The following is a 24,552-nucleotide window of genomic DNA, read 5'->3' on the forward strand; positions in this document are numbered from 1 at the left end:
TAACACATTCTATCTTTCCAACCCCAATATAATTGAAAAAATTAAAAAGACTAAAACATAATTTACGCTTTTATAAACTATTAGAGGTATTACGATAAATTATATAAATTAAAGAAAAAAGAAAAAATAAACATATTTTTTCGAGATAACACTAGATCTCCACTAGATTTCCACTGATTTTAAGTATTTTTAAGATATTAGGCAACGGAAAAAAGTTTCGATTTTCCCAATTTCATGTACTCCTCCTCCCTTGGTAGATTTTCGAGGGTTAAAAAATCACAACTTTGAGCGCTTTGAGGCTCTCCTAAATCATGTCCGAATGAGCTGAAATTTTGCATAGATGGTTTTTTGAGCCAATAAACAAAATATACATACGGTTTTTGAAATTCGATGATGAAATTTTTTCCATACTGTCATTGCCACCCCAACACATACCTATTTGCTTCAAAATATGTTACTTGGATTTAAACTACGCACATTCATAGAAATGCAAATGAAGATATCTGTAAGTCGGAAACATTACCCGGTCCAGATAGCTCCGCCTGGTCCGGTCCGGAATTAAATCGGACATTGAAGCCGGAAAAACTTCGGACCGGACTTTCTGGAATCCTGGTCCGATGACGAACATAACTCTTGATATACAGTCTGTTTTTTTTATGCGGTTTTTTTAAACGCGGATTATTTTACGAGGTTTTTTTACGCGAATTTTCGAATTACCGCAGTTTTTTTTACACGATACCGCACTAATTAAAAAAAAATTTCACGAGTTTTCAAGTTAACGCAGGTTGGTAACCAAAAACTTCTGAGTATTTATTGAGTAAAAGATTTTGTCAAAAAACCCTTCGCCCTCCGAAAGATCAAAAATAACCGTCAAAGAGGACAATTTCGAATAGTAGTCGTACAGCGTCTCGGGTTTTTTCTAAAACTTTTCTTGGTGGTTTACTTTACGCGGATTTTTTAATTAACGCGGTTGTTTTACACGTTTTTACGAGATACGTATCCCCCGCGTAACAAAACCTGACTGTAAACGCAAAAATGGAGGGGGGCGCCAAAATAAATTTTCGCCTGCAGCTCAAATCAGTCTTCGTTCGCCCTTGTGTATGCATGATATTAAGGGCACTTACAATAATTTGGTGTACTCTGCTTAGAAATTGAAAGTGTCGTAACACGAGTCACCGACATTGGCCACTATCATTAGGAGAATTACTTATTAATACATTTGCATTTTAGGTTAAATTGAATCGAACTTACATTTTAATATTCTAATCAGAACTGAATGTTTCACTGGTGAATTCAATAATTGACTCGGCAATCGAAATATAATTGTAATAAAATAATTGAATTTTAATAATTTTACTTAAAGATTTTTATAACTTCACTTGGAGCGTGCACTTCATATGTCTACCGAGCTATGTGTTCTTTTCGCAGTGATTCTCATCGACGGATGTAGAACGATGTCAAGCGGTATCACTGCATCGAGGGGTTTCGCCGTCACAGTTGCAATAGTTTTAGATTTAAGATATTCATGTAGATAATATCAAAATTGTCAGATGAATTGACCAAAATACAAATACGAATACAATATAACTTAATACGTGCCTGCCGACACTGCAATAGCACTATATACAATTTGATAAAGCATGTACTTTTAATTAGTAATAATGCAAAGAAATTATGAATCGTACGGGTAAATAACCGCATATAAAAATAAATAGAACAGTTCATTCTTGATTTTACCTAAAAAATCTCTTTATATAAGTTGCCGCGAAATTACCGCGATATTTGAATATTTTCTATTTTGCCACCCGCGAATTTCGACTTTTTTTGCCGCGAATTACCACTGTCTCTAGTCATGAGTTACTATAATTGATACTGCATAGGTAGTTTCGTAAGTGCGTGTGAAGGTAAATCCGTTTTTTAATGCAAACGTTATGTGGAATCAATTTATAATGTTTCAAATTAATTAAAAAAAGGATAAAAAATTACCGGATCGAAGTTTGCCGGGTCAGTTAGTAATCAATATTCACACGCATTTCTGGTTCATTTTTCTAAGAAACAAATCAAATGGCGCGGTTCTCAGAGACTTTTTTCATTAAAACGTAGAAATTTGTTTCCGGACAGCGATCTTTAATTAATTATACAGTGAAACCTCGAGGAGTCGATATCAAAGGGACCATCGACTCAAGGAAATATCGACTCATAGAATAAATTTTTGAAAACGTCAATTATTCATACAATAGATTGCATAGAGCTGATATCTCGTACAGAGAGGACGATGCGTTTCAACATACAGCGGTTAAAAGCTGATGGCTTGGAACAAGAATAAGCCAGAGAACTGGATCAACGGATCGCAAAACAGCAGAAAGAACGAGGGAAAGACATAAATGAGCTGCGGAGTAGTGTTTACAGAACCAATGAAACGACTGCGAGAGAGGTAGTAGATACAACGCGTGGAAAAAAGCGTAACAGCAGGGAGCGACGACGAAAAGAACCGGGAGAGATACAGGCAGGCAAGAGCTGTCGAAAATAGAGTCCACCGTCGAAAGAAGCGCGAGCACGAGGAGCAGAAGTTAACCTTGCTAGGAATGACAAGAGGAGCTTCTACAGATAAGTCGGAAGTAGGACTTTCACTGTGCCGGTCAGCAACCTGCTTAAGGATAAATCAATGTTTGCAAAGCAAAGCAAAGCTCTGGTGCTACGTTCCGATTCGTCTTCTGTGTTTTTTTAATCAATAAGTTTTATAATAAGTACTCTTAAAACATAACTAACTGTAGAATTTTTTCCAGACCCTCCAGCAGTTTCCATATACCCGTCGAACCAAATACAAGTCAAAGTTGGTCACATTTTGGAAATCATTTGCGATACAACTGGAGTACCCCAACCATACATCACGTGGAATTTCAAGGTACAAAAAACTACCAAAAAATTTGAAAGCAAACATCCAATAACAATGTTACTTCTCTATTCATTCTACAGAACGAAAACGCTAGTGCGACTTTCGAGAACAGCCGCAAAATAAGCGTGCTGATAGAGGACAAAGATTTTGCAGGGCCCATTGAATGCCTCGCGACAAACGGCGTCGGTGAACCAGCCAGCGCCGTACTAGACGTCCACGTCGACTGTAAGATCATAACCCCAAGCAGTTCTAGTAAACCTAATAATTACTTTTATTTTCTTCAGTTTTACCGGAAGTTACCGCCAAAACAACACCCGTCCACACAAAAGTCGGACAAAGTGCACAGCTGGAGTGCATCGTAACGTCCGCACCGACCGCATCCGTCCACTGGTTTCACAATGGGTTACCTCTGCCATCGGATCGACGATTCTCTAAGCAGGACAACATTGTCAGTGCACCACAATACCATACTGTTTACCGGCACGCGCTTCTCATACGCAATCTTCGTGATGCTGATCTGGGCCAGTACGAGTGCAAAGCGGAGAATAAAATTGGAATAAAGGGTGTCCATTTTGAGCTGACGGGACGACCGATGCCGGCATCCTTTAAACCATCAGCCGAAATGTCTTTGCCAACGACGCACAACCTCATCTGGCAGGTGGAGAGCTTTTCCACTATCATTGAGTACAAGCTCAAATTTCGAAAGATACCTTCGGGTAATGTCACTCCAAACAAGCGCTACCCGAACCTGGCCTGGAGTGAGCTTATCATACCATCGGATGGTTCTGCAGGGCCACTGCACAGTACCGGATACTCGCTGCAGGGTCTACAATCGGCCAGTGTCTATGAGGTGGTCGTGTTGGCACGGAACAAATACGGCTGGAGCGATGCCAGTAATATCCTCAGATTTGCAACGGGTGGAGAAGGTTAGGTTTTTTTAGTTTGTCAAATTTCTGTTTTGTTGAACTTATAACTTTTTAGTTGAGCTTACCGATCCAGGATACCAAACAACGGAGACAACCATCGATTACTCCGATGAGAATGAAGATCCTAACATTACGGACAATGTTATTTCGAGGGATTTCTACGACTACAGTAGCTTCCATACTAGCGAATCTAAAAGCTCGGCATCCAGGCTTACTGTTCGAACGACAGGATTGCTGACTACCCTATTAACACTGATGTTATTACTTCGGTGTAAATGAAGATGTGGGAGAATAAAATGCGATTTGCAATAAAGTGGAACATGTACGCTGTTGATTCATTCCGAAAAAAAAAACTAGAATAGAACTGTTTATACCGTATTCTATAGATTGGCAAGAGGAAAATCATTCTACTTTATTCAAACAAACTTAAAGACTCTATCACTCAGCGAACCTAGCTTTAAATTTCTTTTTGTTCCGAAAACAATCCTAAAGTTTACGACTAATTCAAATCAACTAACATATCTTTATTTGCTGGTTTATTATGCGTTTCAATAATTATGGTAATTAATTTAGCGTAGACAACTTGTATTTCCTTTACACATTTGCTAATAGTGCGATCTTCGCGGAAATTATTTAAAAGCTCTCCCGCGCAAACGACGTGGAAATCAAATTAGTCTGTCTTTCCGTTACTGTCTCGAGTACACACACACTATGCGTGCGTATCTGTGTGTGTGAAAAACAACAGAGAACTCAAAACAAACAAGGTTCAAGCACAGTTCCCGTAAACACTGCCACCCTGTCTCAAAGATGAGAAGAAAGAAATGATTTACACTAACGATTGGGTGTTAAATATAAGTAATACACAAAAAAAAACTAGACGTAATTGACGCAAACACGTATCTGAATCTGGAGAGGCGAAAAAAAAAACAATTTTATAATAAGCACTAGAATAAAATAACATACAAACATATCGATTCCTCTACCGCATAGTAGTAAGTGAGAGATAAACTCGCTAAAAGGAAATTAGAAATTCTGTCTACTTGCGAACCTGCTCTTATGTATGCTTAGTGTTTTTTTTTTATTTGGCAGCGCCCTATTATACAAATCTAGACAGGATAAAACCATTTACGCTACATTTTGTCTGCAGCTTTTGACTCCGACAGATCACTGCTGCCTCCATGCGACTTCCCCATATTCTTTGCGATATATTGGTATAATTCCATCTCAACATAAATAGTGTATTCCTACAAAAATAGTTCCAGGTTTACCTGTAATATATCTGTACGTGATTAGCTCTTTTCGCGCCAAACGAACATGTGCAGCCTTAGTCCGAATCTGAGTTGGACTCCGACAGGCACAGATCCTCTGTCAGCAGATCCGTAGGAAGCGTACGAGCGTTGTTGACCCCCTCCGACCGGGTTGACCCTAGATCGAAAAACAGATCTGTCATGTGTGCGGACGAGTGTTGCAGAGTGAACCGATTCCAACCCGTGCACACACGTAATCGATCGCGAAAGCACACAATGCACAGTTATGCAGGTAAAGTGTTGAAGAAGTGACAGAAGATACCACCGGCCAAAGACAAGCGATTGTTTGTTGATGATCGTAGATACATACAGTGTGATTCGGAAAAAAAGTGTAAAGAAAGAAGATAGGAAACGTTGGCTTAGTATCTGGTGCTAGCTAGTATGTTACAGTGCAGATTATTTGGCCACATTCGAGATGTTTGATAAGTAGGTAATTCAATATGATATTTTTCAAACTAAATTGGATTTCTCCGCAGAGAAAAATATAATGTCATTATGATAAATGATAGGATAAACTATCAAACAAAAATTGAAAACTTAACAACTGACTCAAGAAACAACAAACATTAAAACCATGATGAAACGAATTATATACATTATCAAAAAATGTCGCTCAACAAGTGAATTACTGCACACACATATTTCAAAAAGCATTTTCAATCACCACCGAAAGCACCCACCTGACTCAGATTTCTTACCTTTTACCGGAGAATCATTGTTATCCTCAGTAGTACTATCAGACTCAGAGCCACTGTCACTGTCGCTGGAACCGCTCGAGTCTGAGCTCGAAGAACTTAGTACACCAGTAGGCTAAAAATGATGAACCATCGTAGAATAAATATTACCAAAGCTACCATATTCAAACTTACAAATCCGGTGTTCCGCGGTGGAGAAGCGTGTGCCCTGGACGGCAGGCTAACCTCCACATTTGATTCCCCGTGATGATTGTTGTACGGATTGTGGTGATTGCTATTGTTTCCGAGGCCTGCAACCATGGATGAGCTGCTATGCATTCCTCCACTGACCCCGTGGCTATTGGTGCTGTTTTGATGATGATTGTTACTGCTGCTACTGTTGTTGCTATTGCTGGTGTGATGGTTGGCGCCGCTGTTGTTTATAGATCCACTGCTGCTACTGCTGCTGCCACTATTGTTGTGATTGTAGTGCATTTGTTGTTGCTGCTGCTGCTGCTGTTGCAGCTCCTGCCGTTGCATCTGCGCCTGTGCCTGGGGAAGCGAGGACGAAGGCACTGCCATAAAATCGTTTCCATCATCCAGGCCGATGATCGGAATGCTCGGCAATGTCTGCTGAGTATTGTTGGCATTCCAGCTGTAATGATCGATAAGTTACGTTAGTACCGTCTGAATCAATGCAAATCATGACTAGTTTACGTACACCGGTGCGGATAGCGGGCTCTTGTTGGGATGGTAGGAGGGCGAGTTTTGCAATGGCGAATGTTTTGGCACGAAGCTGATGGGGTTGTTCTTGCGGGAACCGGTAGTGATCTTGGTTTTGGAGCTTTGTCGCGCTGTCGAGTTCTCCACCTTGATCTGAGGCGGCGGTGGCGGGGGCTGAACAACTTTACTTTCAGTTCTAGAATAAATATAAGGAGTATGCTATTAATTTGAAGGATTTGTCTGATAACAATGGTAAGGATTTGCCCTAGAGCTCAAACTGAAAAAAATTAAAGATTAATCCTGTGAACCATTCGTTCCTGTGAATTTTCCTACTAGTAAAGATATTTCTTTCAGAAACTTAACTCATTCCCCGCGGGTGATGCCGTTTGGGATCACCTGACATCTAAACTTTGATTACAGTTAACCAACTATACTTGAAATTTTGAAACGATTTGAACACGTTTAGAGAACAGATCAATCTTTCAAATGAAATACAGTTTGTGTTAATTGTGCATGTAGTTGATGGTTGGTTAATGACTGGACCAAGGCGCATAACAGTTCCCACTAGTGAACCTCTGCCTTCCAGCTACCGAACCCCTACCTTCTAGTGGTACCAACTGATGTGCGAGTAACAGAAAGTGAAATTTAAATAGCTGGTAGCACGGTCAAAGTTTCGTCGCCCAAACCGCAGCGGATTTTATTAAGAATGATTCTAGCTGAGAAAAATGCTTTCTCAGGTTCAACTGAATTTGGACGAAATGTTTAAAGAGCATCGAACAGAACAGAAAAATGTTTACCTTCGATTCCTTCGGATTCGTGAAATGTAAATTCTTGTCTGATCGTCATTTCATTTTTTCTTCATGCATTTACTATTTTCAACAGTTTCAAGTATTGTTTTTCTATGAATTTAGTAAAGTTATCTGCTAATTTAAAACTAAGTTTTGCGATGTGAAAGAAAACTGAAATAAAAATCTGCATGTTTTTTTTTTTTGTTAAAATGAGTTTTAAAATTATGTTCTTCGTAATCATATCACTGGATTCTTTCATTGAAGTTTTCCAAACACTTTTTAATTTATCCAGTGTTGTATCTGGATCGTATACCGAAAGAGATCAAAACAATGGTCGCAGTGGTTCAAATTTTACAAATACTACAAGGTATACAGCCCTGGGGGTTGTATGAAATGGTGACGTAGGACTAAATGTATATATTATATGCTGCGATAAACTGTTCATAGGCAACACTACCGTTTATATTTGATGGTCGTTATTGTGCATGCATGAATACATGAAAATTTTACACTAGTAGTAGTTGCGAAAATTCTCATAACTCTTATCTTCAAGCATCTATAGTTCTGAAAAGAACCGATTCCATAATATTCGTGCTACAGAACGCTGATGATCGCACCACCACCGGTAGCATTGAATAATTTTGCTGTGCCAGCAAAATATCCTGCAGCGTACGATGGTAACTGTTGCTGCCGTATGCAGAAAAAAGGTAACATGCTCCGTAGTGCTTGGAAGTTGACTCGTATTCAGCTCTCGTTTCTCAATGTCGCGTACCTCTAACAGCTATACTCCACTCGCTGTTGTGTGACAAACTAAACTGAAGCTGAATTTTCTACACGCAGTCTTTTGTATCGAGTTCAGCGTAGATTTTTGCCATTAGGGCGTGGCCACACAGCTTGGAGAAAGAGGAACAAACCAAAAAACTTTGTTGAGTCAAAATATGTAAGCAGTGGAATTTAATTCGTACATGTTATTGTTATCTGTGCTCGGGAAGCAAGCCAATAACCAAGCAAGCCCTGACCTTGGAACTTTTCACTTTTTTTCACCACTAAGCAGTAAAGCAACAATGTTAAACATTATATCAAAAAATTGTTACACATTTTATCTATCCACCGACATATAAATGACTAAGATGCATTAAGTCGTTCGCTCGCTATAATCGTATGAAATCTGTCGCAACATTTGCCAGTTTCATTTTTAATTTCACAAAGTGTAATCTAGTATAGAAAACAAAGACGTAGTCCTACATAAAAAAAAAATTCTGGACCGTAATGAAGCATAAGTACTCATAAATGCAAAAACATAATCATGCAGCGACACGTTCATAGATGCACCTGAGATGCTAAGCGAAAAATAAATTTCAAATTTGAGTTTATGTATATATTTAATTATTTTTCAGTTTTATTTTTATATAGTACAGAGAGAAGAACTCGCGTTTTTTCGCGGACATGATTGTCAATATTTCCCCAAACTATGATTTTCAGAATTCTGTAGTTGAACAAGCATGGGCGTGGCCAGAATTTCAAATAGAAGATTTGATTATTCTTTGTCCAACCTCGAATATAAATAGATGTTATTTACTAAAATTTCTTAAGTTCATTTAAACCTTTGGACATATTATTTTGGCGACGAGGATCTCAAGAATCCACGAACATGGCAGAAGATAGAGTTGATCAGCAGCCGCAACCGGGAATTCAAGATTTGATTCACAAGATGGCCCAAATTTTACAGCGGATAGCGGTCCAGCAGCAGCAGCGTCAGTATCGAACCCCGGAGCAGATTTTGGAGTCCCTCTCTTCAAACATCATAGAGTTTGTCTTCGACGAAGAAAACGGAGTTACGTTCTTCGAGAACGATGCAGGCCAGCTAAATAATGCGGCGAAGGTACGTTTACTTCTCCGGAAGCTGGACACCCTTTCGCACAGCCGCTATCTCAACTACATCCTGTCAAAGCTTCCCAAGGACGTGAAGATTGAAGACACAGTCAAGATTCTCAATAAAATCTTCGGGCATCAAACGTCAAACGTTCCGGAAGCGGTTCATGTGTCTTTCCACATTTGTTGTTGACCATCTGCCGATGACCACTCAGCAAGCAGACTCAACCGCTGTTCAAATATTGTTGTCCTCAGCCAGGTTTTTACCCGACGTAATGTGCTGAACGAGCATTCAATCATGCATGTTTCCATTATAGAGCCAGTGCAGTTTTAACTGCTTTCTCAGTCGCAGGGAAGAAAGAACGGGCTTTAGCTAGCAGGTCTATATAATCCAACTCTTCCAAGTTCTTACAGTCTGCTCTCATACTGCTGCAATATTAATACAAAACTTCCGCCTCCCAAACAAAATTGTCAACTTCATAAAAAATTACGAAATTTTCGGTTTTGCGCTTGAACTCTTCCAACGACATGCGTATTACGTTAGCGGGATGCAGCAAGGATAACGCGTAGACAGGTGCACTATCTTCATTGAACCGTGTTTCCAGTGAGTTTACAAGAGAATCAAGGTAAGGAATTATCACAGCTCAGTTCCGATACTCCAAGCTAGTTGATGTAGGCGGATTTGCTTGGTACTTTTGCCGCTGCAGAAGTAATACTCACTTCTTTTGATCGTAGAAAATTCGGCTTCCACTAAATAAACAGCACTCAAATTGCTACTTCAGGCATGCAACAGTTGTGAAAACAATTGATCAAAGTTTCATGTACGTAGTCTTCATAAATCAAGAAAAAATTAGATTGCAAAATTCGAGTCGATCGTGACCACGTCCCGATTCACCTTAAGGCGTCGTAATGTGGGGTTCAGCCAGGTCAATTCATGTAGGACAGGGATGGTCCTTTTTGGGTCGTGTCGATCTAACTTCGAATAGGCCCAAACACAATGAATACGTTTGCGTTGCGTTGTCGTTAATTTGACAGAAATTGTATAGGCTAACTGTCGAATTGCCGCAAACGCAGTCGCAACGTATCCACTGTGTTAAGGCCTTAAGGCAACAGTATTTACGTCAACCGTGTCCAAGACAGCATCCCAATCGATTCCAGTTAGCAATACGTTGATATTATTCCCCATCTTAGAAATCGAAATGGTGTCTGCGGTCGATTTTTGGCTTTTGTTCATCATCACGATTACGAAAATACCCATATTGGGTGGTATTTAGACACTTTTGGCTGTTTTCCTGAAACCGGAAGTCGGCATCTTGAATTCAAAAATGGAGTCTGCATTCGATATTAGGCTATTTCCGAAAAAACGGTTGAAATATCTGTTTTATGTGCCCGGGAGACCCCGCCCCCCTTCCACTTCCAGACTGTGGTGGTGTGTCAAAACCATCATAGAAACATTTCTTGCTCCCGAAAACCTTCACATGCCATATTTGGTTTCATTTGCTTGAATAGTTCTTGAGTTGTGCAAAAAATTGGATTTCATTTGTATTGGAATAAAAATTTATTACCCTTACATATGTACATCCACATGCCAAATTTGGTTCTATTTGCTTGATTAGTTCTCGAGTTATGCAGGAATTTGTGTTTCATTTGTATGGGACCCCTCCCTCACAGAAGATGGAGGGTGTCAGACCGTCATGAGAACCTTTCTTAGCCTTAAAACCACAACTTATAAATTTTCAAATCGATTGGTTTTTTAGACTCATTAGTCTTAAGAAAATGGCGCAGGCATTATGGCCTAAGTTTTATCCAAAGCATAATAGCTCAGAAACCATTAGTTGTACAACCATCTAAAAATAATGTGTGAGAAACTAATAGTGTTTTACGAAAAACAAAAAATTTTAATGAACACTAAATTTTAATTTACAAAAAAAAAAATAGAATTGATTTTTGCCTTTCTCCTAGAAAGGTATAGCAATCACTTGCAAAACCGAAAGTATAAAAGTGCTCCAAAGGGCCGAATGGCATATATCACTCGACTCAGCTCGACGAGCTGAGCATTTTCTGTATGTGTGTGTGTGTGTGTGTGTATGTGCAGATTTTTATTCTCACTCACTTTTCTCAAAGATGGCAGGACCGATTTTCATGAAATTAATTGCAAATGAAAGGTCTTAGTGCCCCATAAGACCCTATTAAATTTCATTGTGATCGGATTTTTAGTTTAGAGGTTATGTATCAAAATGTAAAAATCATGAAACATCATTATCTCAAAAACTACATAACCGATTTGAACAAAATTGGTTTCAAATGAACGGGCTACCTGAAAAACCCTTAACTTTTGAACTTTATGAAAATTAAACTTGTGGTTCAAAAGTTATGAAAAGAAACGTGTTTTGAAGACTGTTTAATCTCACTCATGTTTCTTAGAGATGGCTGGACCGATTCTCATAAAATCAGTGTCAAATGGAAGGTCTAGTTGCCCCATAAGACCCTATTGATTTGTTTTGCAATCGGACTATTACTTTGCCTGTTATGTTTAAAAATGTGAAATCCAGCTATGAAAAGTAAAATATTCACAAGACTACCTAAACTCACTCACTTTTCTCAAAGATGGCTGACCTGATTTCCACAAAATTAGTGTCAAAAAAAAGGTCTAGCTGCCTCTTAACACCCTATCGAATTTCACTTCAGTCGAACTGTAACTTCGTCTGTAATGTACCGAAATGTGAAAATCACGAAACTTCATTATCTCAGAAACTACACAACCGATTTGATTAATATTATCATCAGATGAGCGGGCTAGTTAAGGGTTACCTGATGAATTATGATTGAACACGTGGTTTCAAATTTTGGCTGCCCTATACGTTCCCATTTCATTTGATTATAATCGAACTTAAGCAACCGTTATGTATTAAATGGTTTATAAAACAACGAAAGTCTATTATCTCGAAGATTACATGACTTATTAGAACATTACTAGTGCCATACGAACGAGTCATCTTGCAAACTTACAAACAAAAAAACTTCATAACAATTTGACAGTTGGCTCAACAGTTATAGAAAGAAAAGAACTTCAAAGACTATTCAAAACTATACCTGCTTTGATCGATATATGTGGCCTCAACATAATTTAAATGAGGTATCGTACTATTTGAACGTTCCAAATTCATTGATTCCTTGCGATGTGTTTAAAATCTGCAAATGCACAACGAATCGGCCATAGGATATGATCAAGGTCAAATAACAAATCGTTTAAAATGATTGGTTTTATCGAAATGACAACATCACCGACTTTTGGCTTCTGTACATCGCCTTAATTCTGAATATATTGATATTGGGTGGTATTCGGTCATTTCCAGCAGATTTTTTGGCATCAATCTAACACCGGAAATACCCACATTGGGAGGTATTTAGTTATTTTGATTGTTTTCCAGAAACAAAAAATGGTTGTCTTTAAATTCAAAAGGGTGTCCAGGGTCAATGTTTGGTTTCTATACATCATCTCGATTACGGAAATATCCATATTGAGTATTATTCGGTCATTTTCGACTGTTTCCTAGAAGTTGCCATTTATCAATTCAAAATGGTGCCTGAGGTCAATTGTTAGCTCCTTGCATCATTCTGGTTCCAGAGATACTCATATTGGATAGCCTTTATTTATTTTAGGCTGTTTTTTATAAACCGGTAGTCGCCATTTTGGATTTCAAAATGGTATTTAAAATAATTTCTGGCCGTCATGCGTCATCATTTTCCCAGGAACCGGAAGTCGTCACCTAGAATCCAAAATGGGGTCTGTGGTCGATTTCAGCTGCTGTTTAAAATTCTAGATCCGGAGATACTCATGTTAGACGGGAATCGGCCATTTTTGGCTGTTTTCCAGAAACCAGAAGTTGCCATCCTACAATTCATAATGGTGTCTGAGGTAAATTTTTAGCTTCTTGCAACACTCAGGCTCCAGAGATACTCATATTGGGTGGTATTTGGTCGCTTTAGGTCGTCATTTTGGACTTTAAAATTGCCTGTGAAATCAATTTCTGTCATCTGAGCGTAATCCTGGTTCCGAAAACATTCATATTGAATGGTATTTGGTCATTTCCGGCTATTTGCCAGACACCGGAAGTAACCATCTTAAAATTCGAGATTGTGTCTGTGATCAATTTCCAGCTTCTGTCCATCTTTCTGGTTCCGGAGATACTCATATTTAATGGGAATCGTCCATTTCAGGCTGTTTTCTAGAAATCGGAAGTTGCCATCTTACAATTCAAAATGTTGTCTGAAGTCGATTTGTGGCTCCAGTGCATAATTACGGTTCCGGAAATACCCATATTGAGTGGTATCTGGTCGTTTGTCGCTGTTTTTCCGAAACCGAAAGTTGCCATTTTGGATTTCATCATGGCATTTGAAGACAATTTCGATCGATTTTAGCTCCTGTGTATCTTTCTAGATCCGGATATTATTATATTGGAAATCGGCCATTTTGGCTGTTTTCCAGAAACCGGAAGTTGCCATCTTACAATCCAAAATGTTGCCTGAGGTCGATTATGGAACAAATTTGTTACCACTAAAAACATTCACCTGCCAAATATGGTTCCATTGATTTGGTTAGCTCTCGAGATGTGCAGAAATTTGTGTATCATTTGTATGGAGCCCCTCTCTTCCAGAAGAAGGAGGTGTGTCGAACCATTATGGACATATTTGTTACCACTAAAAACATTCACATGCTAAATTTGGCTCCATTTACTCGGTTAGTTCTCGAGATGTGCAGAAATTTGTGTTTCATTTGTATGGCACCTCTCCCTTTCAAAAGAAGGAGGGGTATCAAAATATTATGGACATATTTTTTACCACTAAAAACATTTACCTGCCAAATATGGTTCCATTTAGTTGGTTAGCTCTCGAGATGTGTAGAAATTTGTGTTTCATTCGTATGGCACCCCTCCCTTTCAAAATAAGGAAGGGTGTCAAAATATAATGGGCATATTTTTTACCACTAAAAATATTTACCTGCCAAATATGGTTCCATTTAGTTGATTAGTTCTCGAGATGTGCAGAAATTTGTGTTTCATTTGTATGGGACCCCTTTCTTATACAAGAGGGAGGGGTGTCAAACCATTATGCACATATTTGTTTTCTCTAAAAACATTCACATGCTAAGTTTTGTTCCATTTACTCGGTTAGTTCTTCAGTTGTGCAGAAATTTATGTTTCATTTGTATGGGACCCCTTCTTTCCAGAAGAGGGAGGGGTCTCAAACCATCATAGGAACCTTTATCGGCATCAAAATCCCCTACATACAAATTTTCACGTCGATCGGTTCGGTAGTTTTCGAACCCATATGGATCAGACAGACAGACAGACAGACCGGCTTTCATTTTCATATGTATAGATTACAACATCAACATCATATTTTAGAACCTAAAGAGTGAATATACATTTATTGGATTGAAGCGTTAATGTAAATCTATTTTTACAAATAAAAGTTTGAATGAGAAAGGCTGGGTCTGACCGCTAGGTGGATTAATTTTGGGTTTTTTTTTTTTTCAAAGAAAGAAAGTTATAACGTAACCTTTAAAAGTCCAGGATAAAGAAATGAAAAATATCTTTGACATCAGAAAGATTGAATTAATAATTCAGAAGTTATCGTTATGTTCACATTCACGGAGATTTATTTCCATGGGTAATTCGAAGGATGAAAAAGACGTCATCCGTTGTAATTCATCTTATCTTCCTGATGTCAAAGAACAACGCAACTCATTCTTGATCGTATATTCTTAAATCTGTATTTGCTGCAGGAGAACCAAAAATAAATCACAAAAAAACATAATTTCATAGAAAACTGGAATTTTTAAACTCTATATTGAAACATCTGATAAACGGATGCATGTAGAATGTTAGTCGCCAGAAGCTTCATGTAAAAATTTTAAGTTCTCCATCCAGATTTTTTTTTTCAAGTTTAAAGATAATTTTCATTTTTTTTATATAATACTGGGTGATTGGTTCCTTGATAGAAGTGTCTCAGGGGCTGCATCTGATAATAAAAACTCTTCTACACATATGCTCCAACGTTAATCTACTCAGAGTTATTCAACTTTAAAGTCTCATTAATACTCTTCCCTAGAATGACTCTCACTTCAAATGTATACAACTTAGAGCAATTCTATCGATTTAATTCGAAAGCTGAAAAAACTTTCTACAAGATACAGCCTTTAAATATTCAAAAAATGTGAAAAAAAAACATTTTTGAAGCAAAAACGTTGAAATATGGCACAATTAAGAATGAATTTTAATGTTTTCTCAAAAAGGAAAGTGGTTGACAACATATTTGTTTGTTTAATTTGAACGATTCAAAATGCTTCACAAGTTGTTCTTTGACTCCAAATTATATCTGCTTCCGTTCTAGAGAATTTACAATTTTAAATCATTAGAATACAAATAATTTGAAAAATGTCGAAATTAAATATTTTTTAAAAACAACCTTCTATAAAAAATATTTTTCATTTTTTTATGCTGAACTTTTTATCAAAAATTGCGTTAAAACTTCCAAGTTTACGTTCACAGACAGTCTTTTTTTACAATCAATGGTTTCTGAGCTACAATACTTTTACGCTCTTTTAAAGAATTAGTCTGTAGAACAGAATTAAAGTAAGAAAATTATCTTAACTTGAATTAAAATCGTTGAGAATGCGAGAAGTAAAAAAAAACTTGTATATTCGTATTCTGTAAAAACTTCAAAAATCCTGCAGAATTTTGTTTTAGAAAATGTAAACCCAAAAAACCCAGAAATTATAATTTCTATAACCAATTGCGAAATTGACAACAATTCTGAAGGTGAAATAAAAAGTAGTTAGAATTAAAGAGAAAAAGATTGTGATTGTAAAAAATCCAATCTAAGTACAAAATCATAGAAGCATTTCTGATAAAAAAAAAATGAAATAAGAATCATACATATAAAACACATGTTCCAGCAAAACGTTGTAGACAGAAAACATAATACGTTGCATTAATTCGAAAGTGGTAAATTTATAGTTGGTTTTTACTTCTTTACTTATGAAGATAGACAAAACCAAAATTTTGAAGAACCGGACAATGAAGACTTTTACAGTTCTACAGTTCAACTGCAAACTATTCTGTAACCTTCAATCTAAGCAATTGCCTGTTAGATGCTTTCTCTTTCAATTTATTTAGATAGATTTGATTAAAAGATTTGATTGATTGTGGAACCTTGCAATTATTTTGTTCTCCCATGAAAATTATCCTTTCCAGACAGAATACCAAATTTTAAAAAAACGACGTTCAATTTACTTACCTTGTCTTTTTGACTTGCACGTTACTATTTAATTTTTCGAGCGTGATTTCGCCCGTTACCCGATCGATGATGAGCACACATTCCTTCCTGCTGTAGTCTCGTTGGTTACCTTTGAACACTGTATTGGGTACTCCGGAACCATCTGTTGAATAGCGTAAAATACGAAGAGGTGTACGTTAGGCACAAATAAATTTTAGCAATTTACCAAAAAAACTCACCTAGATGCGGTACGGTAACTGTCACCTGTTTGTTGGAACCAACCTCAAGGGTTGCTGGTTTGCTTACGTCCACGCTAGCTGGTTTGAAATCGTACTTCAAAGTATGATAAACCGTTCGCGGGGACGGATTGGTAAAAGTGGACCCCAACTTCAACTCGCGGACCTCCGAGTCCAAATTTAACCTATTGTCCATCTTCCTCATTGAAGCAGTCTTAATTCGTCCGGGTTTCGGAAGAAAGATTAAAATAGCACTCGTCCTATGGATAGCATTCAATCGAACTACAATTAAGTCATTTCGATTGTTTCGACAATTACGATAAATCTAGTCGCCTCAAACAATTCTTGCATCAAAATGTGATCAAGTTAAGAGATATGTTCAACCCGGATCTCCCTGTCTAGTCACCTTTTTCCACCGCTTGTTTAATGTATGCAACAGGAGGGGGCAATTGAACGAGAACAACACAAAATCTTGGCAAGGTGAAGTGGAAAATCACGGACTAACACAACCACTTCCGGAACCACCAGCTTCTTAGGAGCAGTACAGTTTCAAAGGAATTCACGGTAGAGCAGCTGGCAGCTGCCGTCTTCAGAACCTATGCACCAATATTTAGCTCGTACGTCGATATAGAGAATGTCTGGCTCGTTGCAACTTTGCTATGCTGGGATTTGCTTGCTTTGAAATTGCTGACATGACACATCGATAGGTTTCGAACGGTGCGAGCAGATACGTGACTCTTTCAATTTTAAAATACACCTGACGTACTCTCCATTTATTGGAAATATTTTTTTTACGGAGTATATGATGCCTGCAATCAAACTACTGACTAATTTCACCAAACTAGTATTCTGTGAAATCTTTCAACATAACTTCGCGGACCTATCATGGTGAAGATGAATCGAAGGTATACAATACTGATCTCAGATTACCTAGCAAAACCTGCAAAACGAGCAAAACAGTGCGGAAAGAGAAAGGCATGAGTTTGACATTTATGCTTTAAGTTATGCTACACACTTGCAGCTGTTTGACATTAGTGCTGTCAAGCATGGAATGGCATTGTGAACTTGAAAGCTTTCATAGAGCTTTCGTATGATGTGCACAGATCGGACAGTTGGGTGCCCCTTAATATTGAAGAAAAATTTTACACACTAGGTATGAGTTCCCAAAACAGGTTTTCTTTTTAAACGAAAGTTCGAAAGTTTAGCTTTGAATTTAAACAAATTCTTTTATTTCTTCGTTCAGTAAGATCTTCCTGACAATGCATTTAAAACTGTTTACAGCATTCATGGGATTATGCTACATACCTATCAATCATCGACATCGTAAAAGAGGATGATACAAATAAATAAAATTAGAAGGACAAATTATGTTTACATAATGCGGTCGGCTAACCCTTTTGCGTCTGCCTACTCAACCTGGCTGGTGTGGTGTTGAATTGTAAACTAGTGTTATAGTGTTCGAAAACACTGAAGCTACAGTTTGTGATTATTTGCTATTACTTAACATAAGCAACTGCTAAGTATAGAAAATCTATAACGAGCGTCTTAGCAGAGTGATTGAGATCAATCAAAGAAATAGTTATCGGTTTCCGTTATACTCTACTAAATTTTTTGGAAATAAATATTGAAATTCAGTCCGCAAATATATATTTCGACTGTGACGTACAGTCTTCCTCAGTGCTTATGTGGACTGGTAAAGAGCAAAGCGTAAATCCTGTTTTTTTATTTGTAGTAGGTAAAAATGAAAATTTAGCACCCTTAATTAGAGTTAAGTAGGGAATTATGCGGTCGATTGTTTACCGTACCATGTCTGGGTTTTTTGGGAAGCAGATTGAATAGCCATGAGGGGTGATTACCTGCGTCTTTATTGAGAAGCGTGTAATTTATGGAAATTAGACGTAGCTGAAAGTTTAGAAATTTATAAACAACACTCATGCACGCTTCTCAATAAAGACGCAGGTAATCACCCCTCATGGCTATTCAATCTGCTTCCCAAAAACCCCAGACATGGTACGGTAAACAATCGACCGCATAATTCCCTACCTAACTCCAATTAAGGGTGCTAAATTTTCATTTTTACCTACTACAAATAAAAAAACAGGATTTACGCTTTGCTCTTTACCAGTCCACATAAGCACTGAGGAAGACTGTACGTCACAGTCGAAATATATATTTGCGGACTGAATTTCAATATTTATTTCCAAAAAATTTAGTAGAGTATAACGGAAACCGATAACTATTTCTTTGATTGAACTGCTAAGTAAACCAATTGAACTTGAGCTTGTAGGCAAATTTTCTGAAGTGACTAAGCAAAATATACACACACGAATATGTATACAATTTGGAACGGAGTAATGTAAAACTAATAAATTAATACCAAATTGAGGTTCATATTAGGTTACTTCAGACTCAGAGACCTAACTTTACACACAATCCATACTAAGTAAACTTTGCTGTCTGTTCAAAATGTGTCGGCATGTGTGTGTATTGAAGCGTGTACCTGTCTTGCAGTAATTGCTATTTGGCGAGAGTTCAAATGTAGCACTTACTTCGGTTGCTAACACCGCTAAAACTAATTCCACTGATTACATGCCAATCCTAGATTAAGCCCCGCTTTTTCTTATAGTCCTCCAGATTGAGTGAACGTTTTGGGCCAGTCTCCTTGACAGGCTTTTCCACAGGCTTCGGAAGAACATTCACTGAGCCAACTGCAGAGAGAAAAACGTGTTTAGTAATTAAACCGCACCGGTATACTGTATCAACTTACTCGGCAAAGGAACATCCAAGTCAATTTCAAAATCATGCAATGAGTACAGGTTGTTGTCGGAACTAGACGAAGCCTTCTTTTCGTCGATTTTCTTTTTCTGGCCAGGTGGCGGAGGTGCCGGCATCTGCATGGTCGGCAATTCATCTCGTTTATCGGAAGCTTTGAATGACATCCGTGGCTGCGTTTGACGACGCGTAAACGGATCTTCTATCTTGACACCACGAGAAGCACGCACCTCTTCCATGATTGCCCTTTCGGCATCCTCCACATTGCGCTTGCGATTTCGATCGTTGATATAAGAAATTAAACTAATACTGCTGCTGCGCCGCTTGTCCAGTGAGCTGGCCCGCTCTTCTAGTTCCTGAATTTGTATGTTCAAGTCCCGCGCCAGCTCGTCTTCGCCGCGCAACTGTGCCGCATCGCGTTCCTATAAACATAAATTGTTATACTAGAAGTTCTGGTTCATCATGCAGTAGTTTTCAAACCAAATTAAAGACCATTCAGTCGAAAATAGCAAACACTTACCTTCATCAGCAGTGTCTTCTTCATGGCATAATTGGTAGGATGCGGACGGAATCTATTTTTCTCCTCGATAATTTTATCGATATCGGCATCCTTAAACTCGTAGGTTACCGCATCCTTGATCTCCCGCTGCTTCTTATCAATCATGTCCACGTTGGGAAGCGCCGTGCCAGTGGCTTCACACACGCTAAGCCACTTCTGATACTCGCTGTCCGTAAAGTCCTGGTTAGAGATGAATTCCAACCGGAAGACACGCTCTTGGCTACCATGCCTCAAGCGAAAGCCCTTATTCGTACGCCCCTTACCGAGCTGATAAATTTTGGCCGTCTCGACGACTCCAACGATTTCCGCCACCCGGTAAACCGGCCTTCCATTATTATTACCGATGTTAATTCTCACGAAACAGTTCAGCACAACCTGATCAAACATCGGTAGATTGATGAAACGTTCGATTTTATGCCGCGAAATTCTAAGTTTGTTCAGTTCATCTCGTGTGCTGATGGCAACCGGTTTCTTGCTTGATGAACCGGAACTGGAAGTACTCTTCTTATCTCCCTTCACCTCACCACCTTCGGTTTCACTATCTGAGGAAGACCGACTGTCACTGGCACTTCCACTGCTTGAGCCAGAACGTGAGCGTTGACCAGCTGGTGCGCTAGCTCCAGTCTTCTTTTCGTCTTCACTTGAACTGCCGGAATCGTCTGAATAGATGTCAGAGGCTTTTAATTTTTGCGACGATTTGCCGCCAGGAACATCTTCTAGTTCGTCTTTATCTTCCGTTTCCGCCTTACGCTGAGCTTCCCTCTTTGCCTCTTCTTCTTCTCGCTTAGCTTTGCCTTCACGTTTTGCCTTAAGCATCGCCATGGCATTGCTTCGTTTATCGTCGGTACGATTAGCTTCGACGTTCTTTTTGCGCTCCTTGGAGCGTTCCTTTGGATCGAAGTAATCGGACGCTCCGGAAGCATACTCAGACTCCTTAGATTTATCTGGGGAAGAAATAGGACTTTCCTCGCCTGGTTCAGGTTCAGAAATAACCTGCTGTACCGGCAGTTGTGGAGGAGCAGCAGCTACCACTTCAGGTTCAGGAGATGGCAGCTTTTTCTTCTTTCTTTCTTCCAGCGCTTTCTGTTGTGCCAGCTTCTTCTTGCGATCCTTCTTTCGCTTCTTTTTTGGTGGCTGTGATTCCTTGTCTTTTGCACGCTCCGCTTTTTTGGCCAACTTCAATTTTCGTTCAATCTCCCAGCGAGTTTTCATCACATCACGTCGCTCGATACGTTTAAAGATTTCTGTTTCTCGTTCTTTTTCAGAAAGAGCGTTCAGTCTGGCACGATCTGCCTCGTCACCCATCAGATTATCATCATACCCGTCATCAAATTCAGAATCTCCACTGCTGCTGCTACTTCCACTTTCATCATCACTATCGTCACCAGAACCAGATCCGGATTCATCGTCAGAGGTAAGCTGGCCCTCTTCAAGTTCGGATTTCTCTGCCTCCTCATCGTCATCTTTACTCTGTTTTTGGGCGCTCCTAACAACGGCAGGTTGTTTACCATTCTCTTCTTCTTCATCCGGTTCTGAATCCACCTTATCATCCTCTGCTTCAGACTCCGAAGAGGAAGTTGGTTTCGCGTTACGTTTTTTCCGCTGCGCGGCAGCATCCGGTTCAGAATCATCGTCCGAATCCGACCCAGAGGACTTCCCCGGAGAGTGAGACGGCAGACGGGAAGTCTTTTTCTTTTTGGCCAATGTCAGCAGTTCCTAAAACTTAACTGTTAGCTATCGATTCGTTTACATTTTTCATCCTATACGTACAGAATCCAGATCGGAATCAGATCCGGAATCGCTACTGCTGTCCGAATCGATAAGTGGTTGAGTTTTCCTCTTCACCATCTTGGTTTACTTGTTCTTCACTTACGCAGGTCACTTTTGTCGTCACGTCAGTGCCCAAAACAAATCAACCAAAGCGCTCCCAGCTAGTAAACCTCAAGGGGATACAATTAAGCACTCCTGTAAATGCACAGCAGGGAAAAAAAATTAATTGTAATATATACAGTATTTTTTCGTCTTTTGCGTTGCCCGTGAAAAATGCAGGCGTCATATTCGACGTCGCGAACGTCATTCGCAGAAATCGGCAAAAGGGAGAATAAAACTACGTTTATATAATTTTACCTTGACGCCTGCAGCTAGAAGCAGTGGCAGTGGGAAGCGCACGTTATAAAGATATCACTTCCGGTTGATACACGAAAATTTAAACTTTCTAAGAGCAAAATTAGGAAAAGAAAATTCCACCAAACACCATTCCGAACTTGCACCAGACTTCCGCGATTAGTGGAGCGAAAATGACAAATGATTAAAGCTGGTGGCGTTTATGCGGGGGAAAATATGTACTAGAGAGCAGGGTTGCCAAACGAAAATCTTTAATTAAAAGGAGATAATCAACAACTTTGTTAGAAAACTATTTAAAATTGAGCTGATCTGTTAATAGTCCATCTCTATTGGCCCTGACGACTCTGTTAATATTGGTTTAGTTTTTACTTGCGAACGTGAAGGAGGGAAATATTTTTGCTTTTTTTTCACACATAAATTGACAATTGCATATGAGAATTCGCGTAGGTGCGATCAGCCTTAAAAATCTCTTTTACTTGTGTCATGGCCAATAAGTATTGAAACAAGGCCTACGTGATTTTATTTAGAGGCAGAGCAAAACACACATTCTTGTTTATTGAAAATTCGGGATTAAGATGCTGCTGATATTTGTTAGGTTTTTCGCATAAGGGAGTAAAGGAGAGAAATATTTTTACTTTTGTCAACACGCATACTCTGACAATCTATACGAGAGTTTAGGTGAGTGTGAGCAGTCTTTAAAATCTTTTTAAACTTTGTAGTTGCGAATAGACTTTACACACTTAATTTATCTCGGCAAATTTCCCAACAGCTGATTGAGCTCGGCGAAGTTTTTAACGAATGTCAGCAATATATTTCGACGAACAATCAGCAAATATATCGATTCACCGTAAACCAGCAAGTATTGACGTTTCGTTTGCCGAAGTTCCTAAAAATTCTGCCGAGAACTTGTAGAACATTTCGCTGAGTTTATCAGCTGTCGAGTTCTCGGCAATTAAATCTGAGTGCGTACAGCCAACTCAGCTGTTAGTGTAGAGAAAAGGATTTAACGAGTTTCCGCATAATCAATAACTATAAAACGTGTCTAAAAACTAGTTCGGGATACAGTATAGACTAAATGGGTTATCGTTAAACCATGTGGATTATCAACCGTCTACGGTTATTGATTATGCGTGTTGTGCTATTGTCGTTAACGTTATAAACTGAAGAATATAATTAAGTTCTGATGAACTATATATATTCTGTGTGTTTTGGTAACCCTGGTGAGAAAGATTTGGTATACCCATGTGGCAAAATTGAACCGAAGAGTTAACCTAGGGGTGTCACAATAGACCTCTTCTACACGCTAGTTTGCTATTGGTATTGCGCCAGCAACTGCACAGCAGTGGAAGAAAAACAATAAATAGACGAGACGATTTATTTTTCTGTATTTTGCTGGTCCACAAGCGGTAGTTCAAAAGACAGTGCACATTGTTCGGTTATGTATTGATTTCTCTTAAAGTCTTGAAGTAACAGTGATGTAACAACTGTTGGTGCGGGTCAATTTTTGACGTCTATGAATACAACCCTACAAACAATTTTATTGATTTACAGCTTATTACGCTATTATTAAGCGGATTCCGGCTGAATTGTTGCTTAATAAGCTCAACCAATTGAGCCACACTCAAATAGATTGTTTGTTGGGAAGTCCCAGGGATACCATATGTGCAGATTTGTCTGCAAAACGCAGATATTTAGAGTCCGTGCGCAGATTTTTAATGATTCGCAGATATTTGCAGTTTTTCCAAGAGTGCTGCAGATTTTTGTCAAAGTCTTATATTTTCGCAGATTTTCTCGAAATGTGTGCAGATTTTCACAGACTTCTGCCTGCGCGAGCGAAATTTTTTTGAATCACGTATAGATTTTTCTCAGATTTCGAATAGATTTTTCTGGTTTTTTGAGCCGTTACAGACATTTTTCAAAAACATCTGGCATTTTTGGGAAGGCCTTAGCACGCCTTAGTTTCACATAATCAAAACATAAAGTTAACGGAGTATCAGCAGCTTCAGAGACAAAAAGGCTCAAAAGATCTATATAAAGTATACTCGCATGCGATCGCGACACATCGCTAAAGAATTTATCTTCTCAGATGAAAAATTGTTTGTCGCCCAATATCCAAAATGATAGACTGAGATTGATTTAAATACAAAAATCGAGGAAAAGTAATAGATATTTATGAGCACTGCAGTAGTAATTTCGAGCCGCTCAATTGAAAATTATAAATATAATCGGTGAATCCTACACTCAAAATATTTTTCACATTATTGTTACGTGAAATTTCCTGTACTTCTTCATTTTCTGTCATTTTGCATGATTTATGTGACAAACATAACATCTACGTGAAAATCACATGCATACTATTTTTTATCACGTATCATCTACGTCAACTTTGCAACG

At 38.6% G+C, this 24,552-nt stretch overlaps 3 protein-coding genes across 6 annotated transcripts in view; 1 reads left to right on the forward strand and 2 right to left on the reverse strand.

The window, feature by feature from the left end:
• Nucleotides 1–4,141, forward strand: part of LOC129721044 (hemicentin-1) — a 57,201-nt gene extending 53,060 nt beyond the window's left edge. For all 3 annotated transcript variants that reach the window (XM_055673133.1, XM_055673134.1, XM_055673132.1), the window contains exons 4-7: nt 2,787–2,905; nt 2,977–3,121; nt 3,181–3,822; nt 3,878–4,141. In XM_055673133.1, coding sequence (XP_055529108.1) covers nt 2,787–2,905; nt 2,977–3,121; nt 3,181–3,822; nt 3,878–4,101 — 1,130 coding nt within the window. In that variant the 3' untranslated portion in view covers nt 4,102–4,141. The remainder of the gene's footprint in view (nt 1–2,786; nt 2,906–2,976; nt 3,122–3,180; nt 3,823–3,877) is intronic.
• Nucleotides 4,142–4,322: 181 nt separating this feature from the next.
• On the reverse strand, nt 4,323–17,629 carry LOC129721046 (ell-associated factor Eaf). Of its 2 annotated transcripts, none has more exons than XM_055673136.1 (6): nt 16,707–17,629; nt 16,489–16,630; nt 6,525–6,722; nt 5,999–6,458; nt 5,828–5,939; nt 4,323–5,247 (listed from the first exon to the last, which is right to left on the reverse strand). In XM_055673136.1, the coding sequence occupies exons 1-6, from the start codon at nt 16,906–16,908 to the stop codon at nt 5,147–5,149; spliced, it is 1,215 nt and encodes a 404-aa protein (XP_055529111.1). In that variant the 5' UTR covers nt 16,909–17,629; the 3' UTR covers nt 4,323–5,146. The 2 variants fall into 2 exon arrangements, with proteins under 2 accessions (XP_055529111.1, XP_055529110.1); XM_055673135.1 differs by having other exon boundaries at nt 4,323–5,265; nt 16,707–17,628.
• Nucleotides 17,630–17,903: 274 nt separating this feature from the next.
• LOC129721043 (RNA polymerase-associated protein Rtf1) lies at nt 17,904–22,348 on the reverse strand. The gene is made up of 5 exons (XM_055673131.1): nt 22,162–22,348; nt 21,805–21,999; nt 19,996–21,750; nt 19,471–19,897; nt 17,904–19,411 (listed from the first exon to the last, which is right to left on the reverse strand). The coding sequence occupies exons 2-5, from the start codon at nt 21,880–21,882 to the stop codon at nt 19,302–19,304; spliced, it is 2,370 nt and encodes a 789-aa protein (XP_055529106.1). The 5' UTR covers nt 21,883–21,999; nt 22,162–22,348; the 3' UTR covers nt 17,904–19,301.
• Nucleotides 22,349–24,552: the final 2,204 nt, after the last annotated feature.

This window comes from Wyeomyia smithii, chromosome 2, assembly GCF_029784165.1.
Source record: "Wyeomyia smithii strain HCP4-BCI-WySm-NY-G18 chromosome 2, ASM2978416v1, whole genome shotgun sequence".
Taxonomy (NCBI): Eukaryota; Metazoa; Arthropoda; class Insecta; order Diptera; family Culicidae; genus Wyeomyia; species Wyeomyia smithii.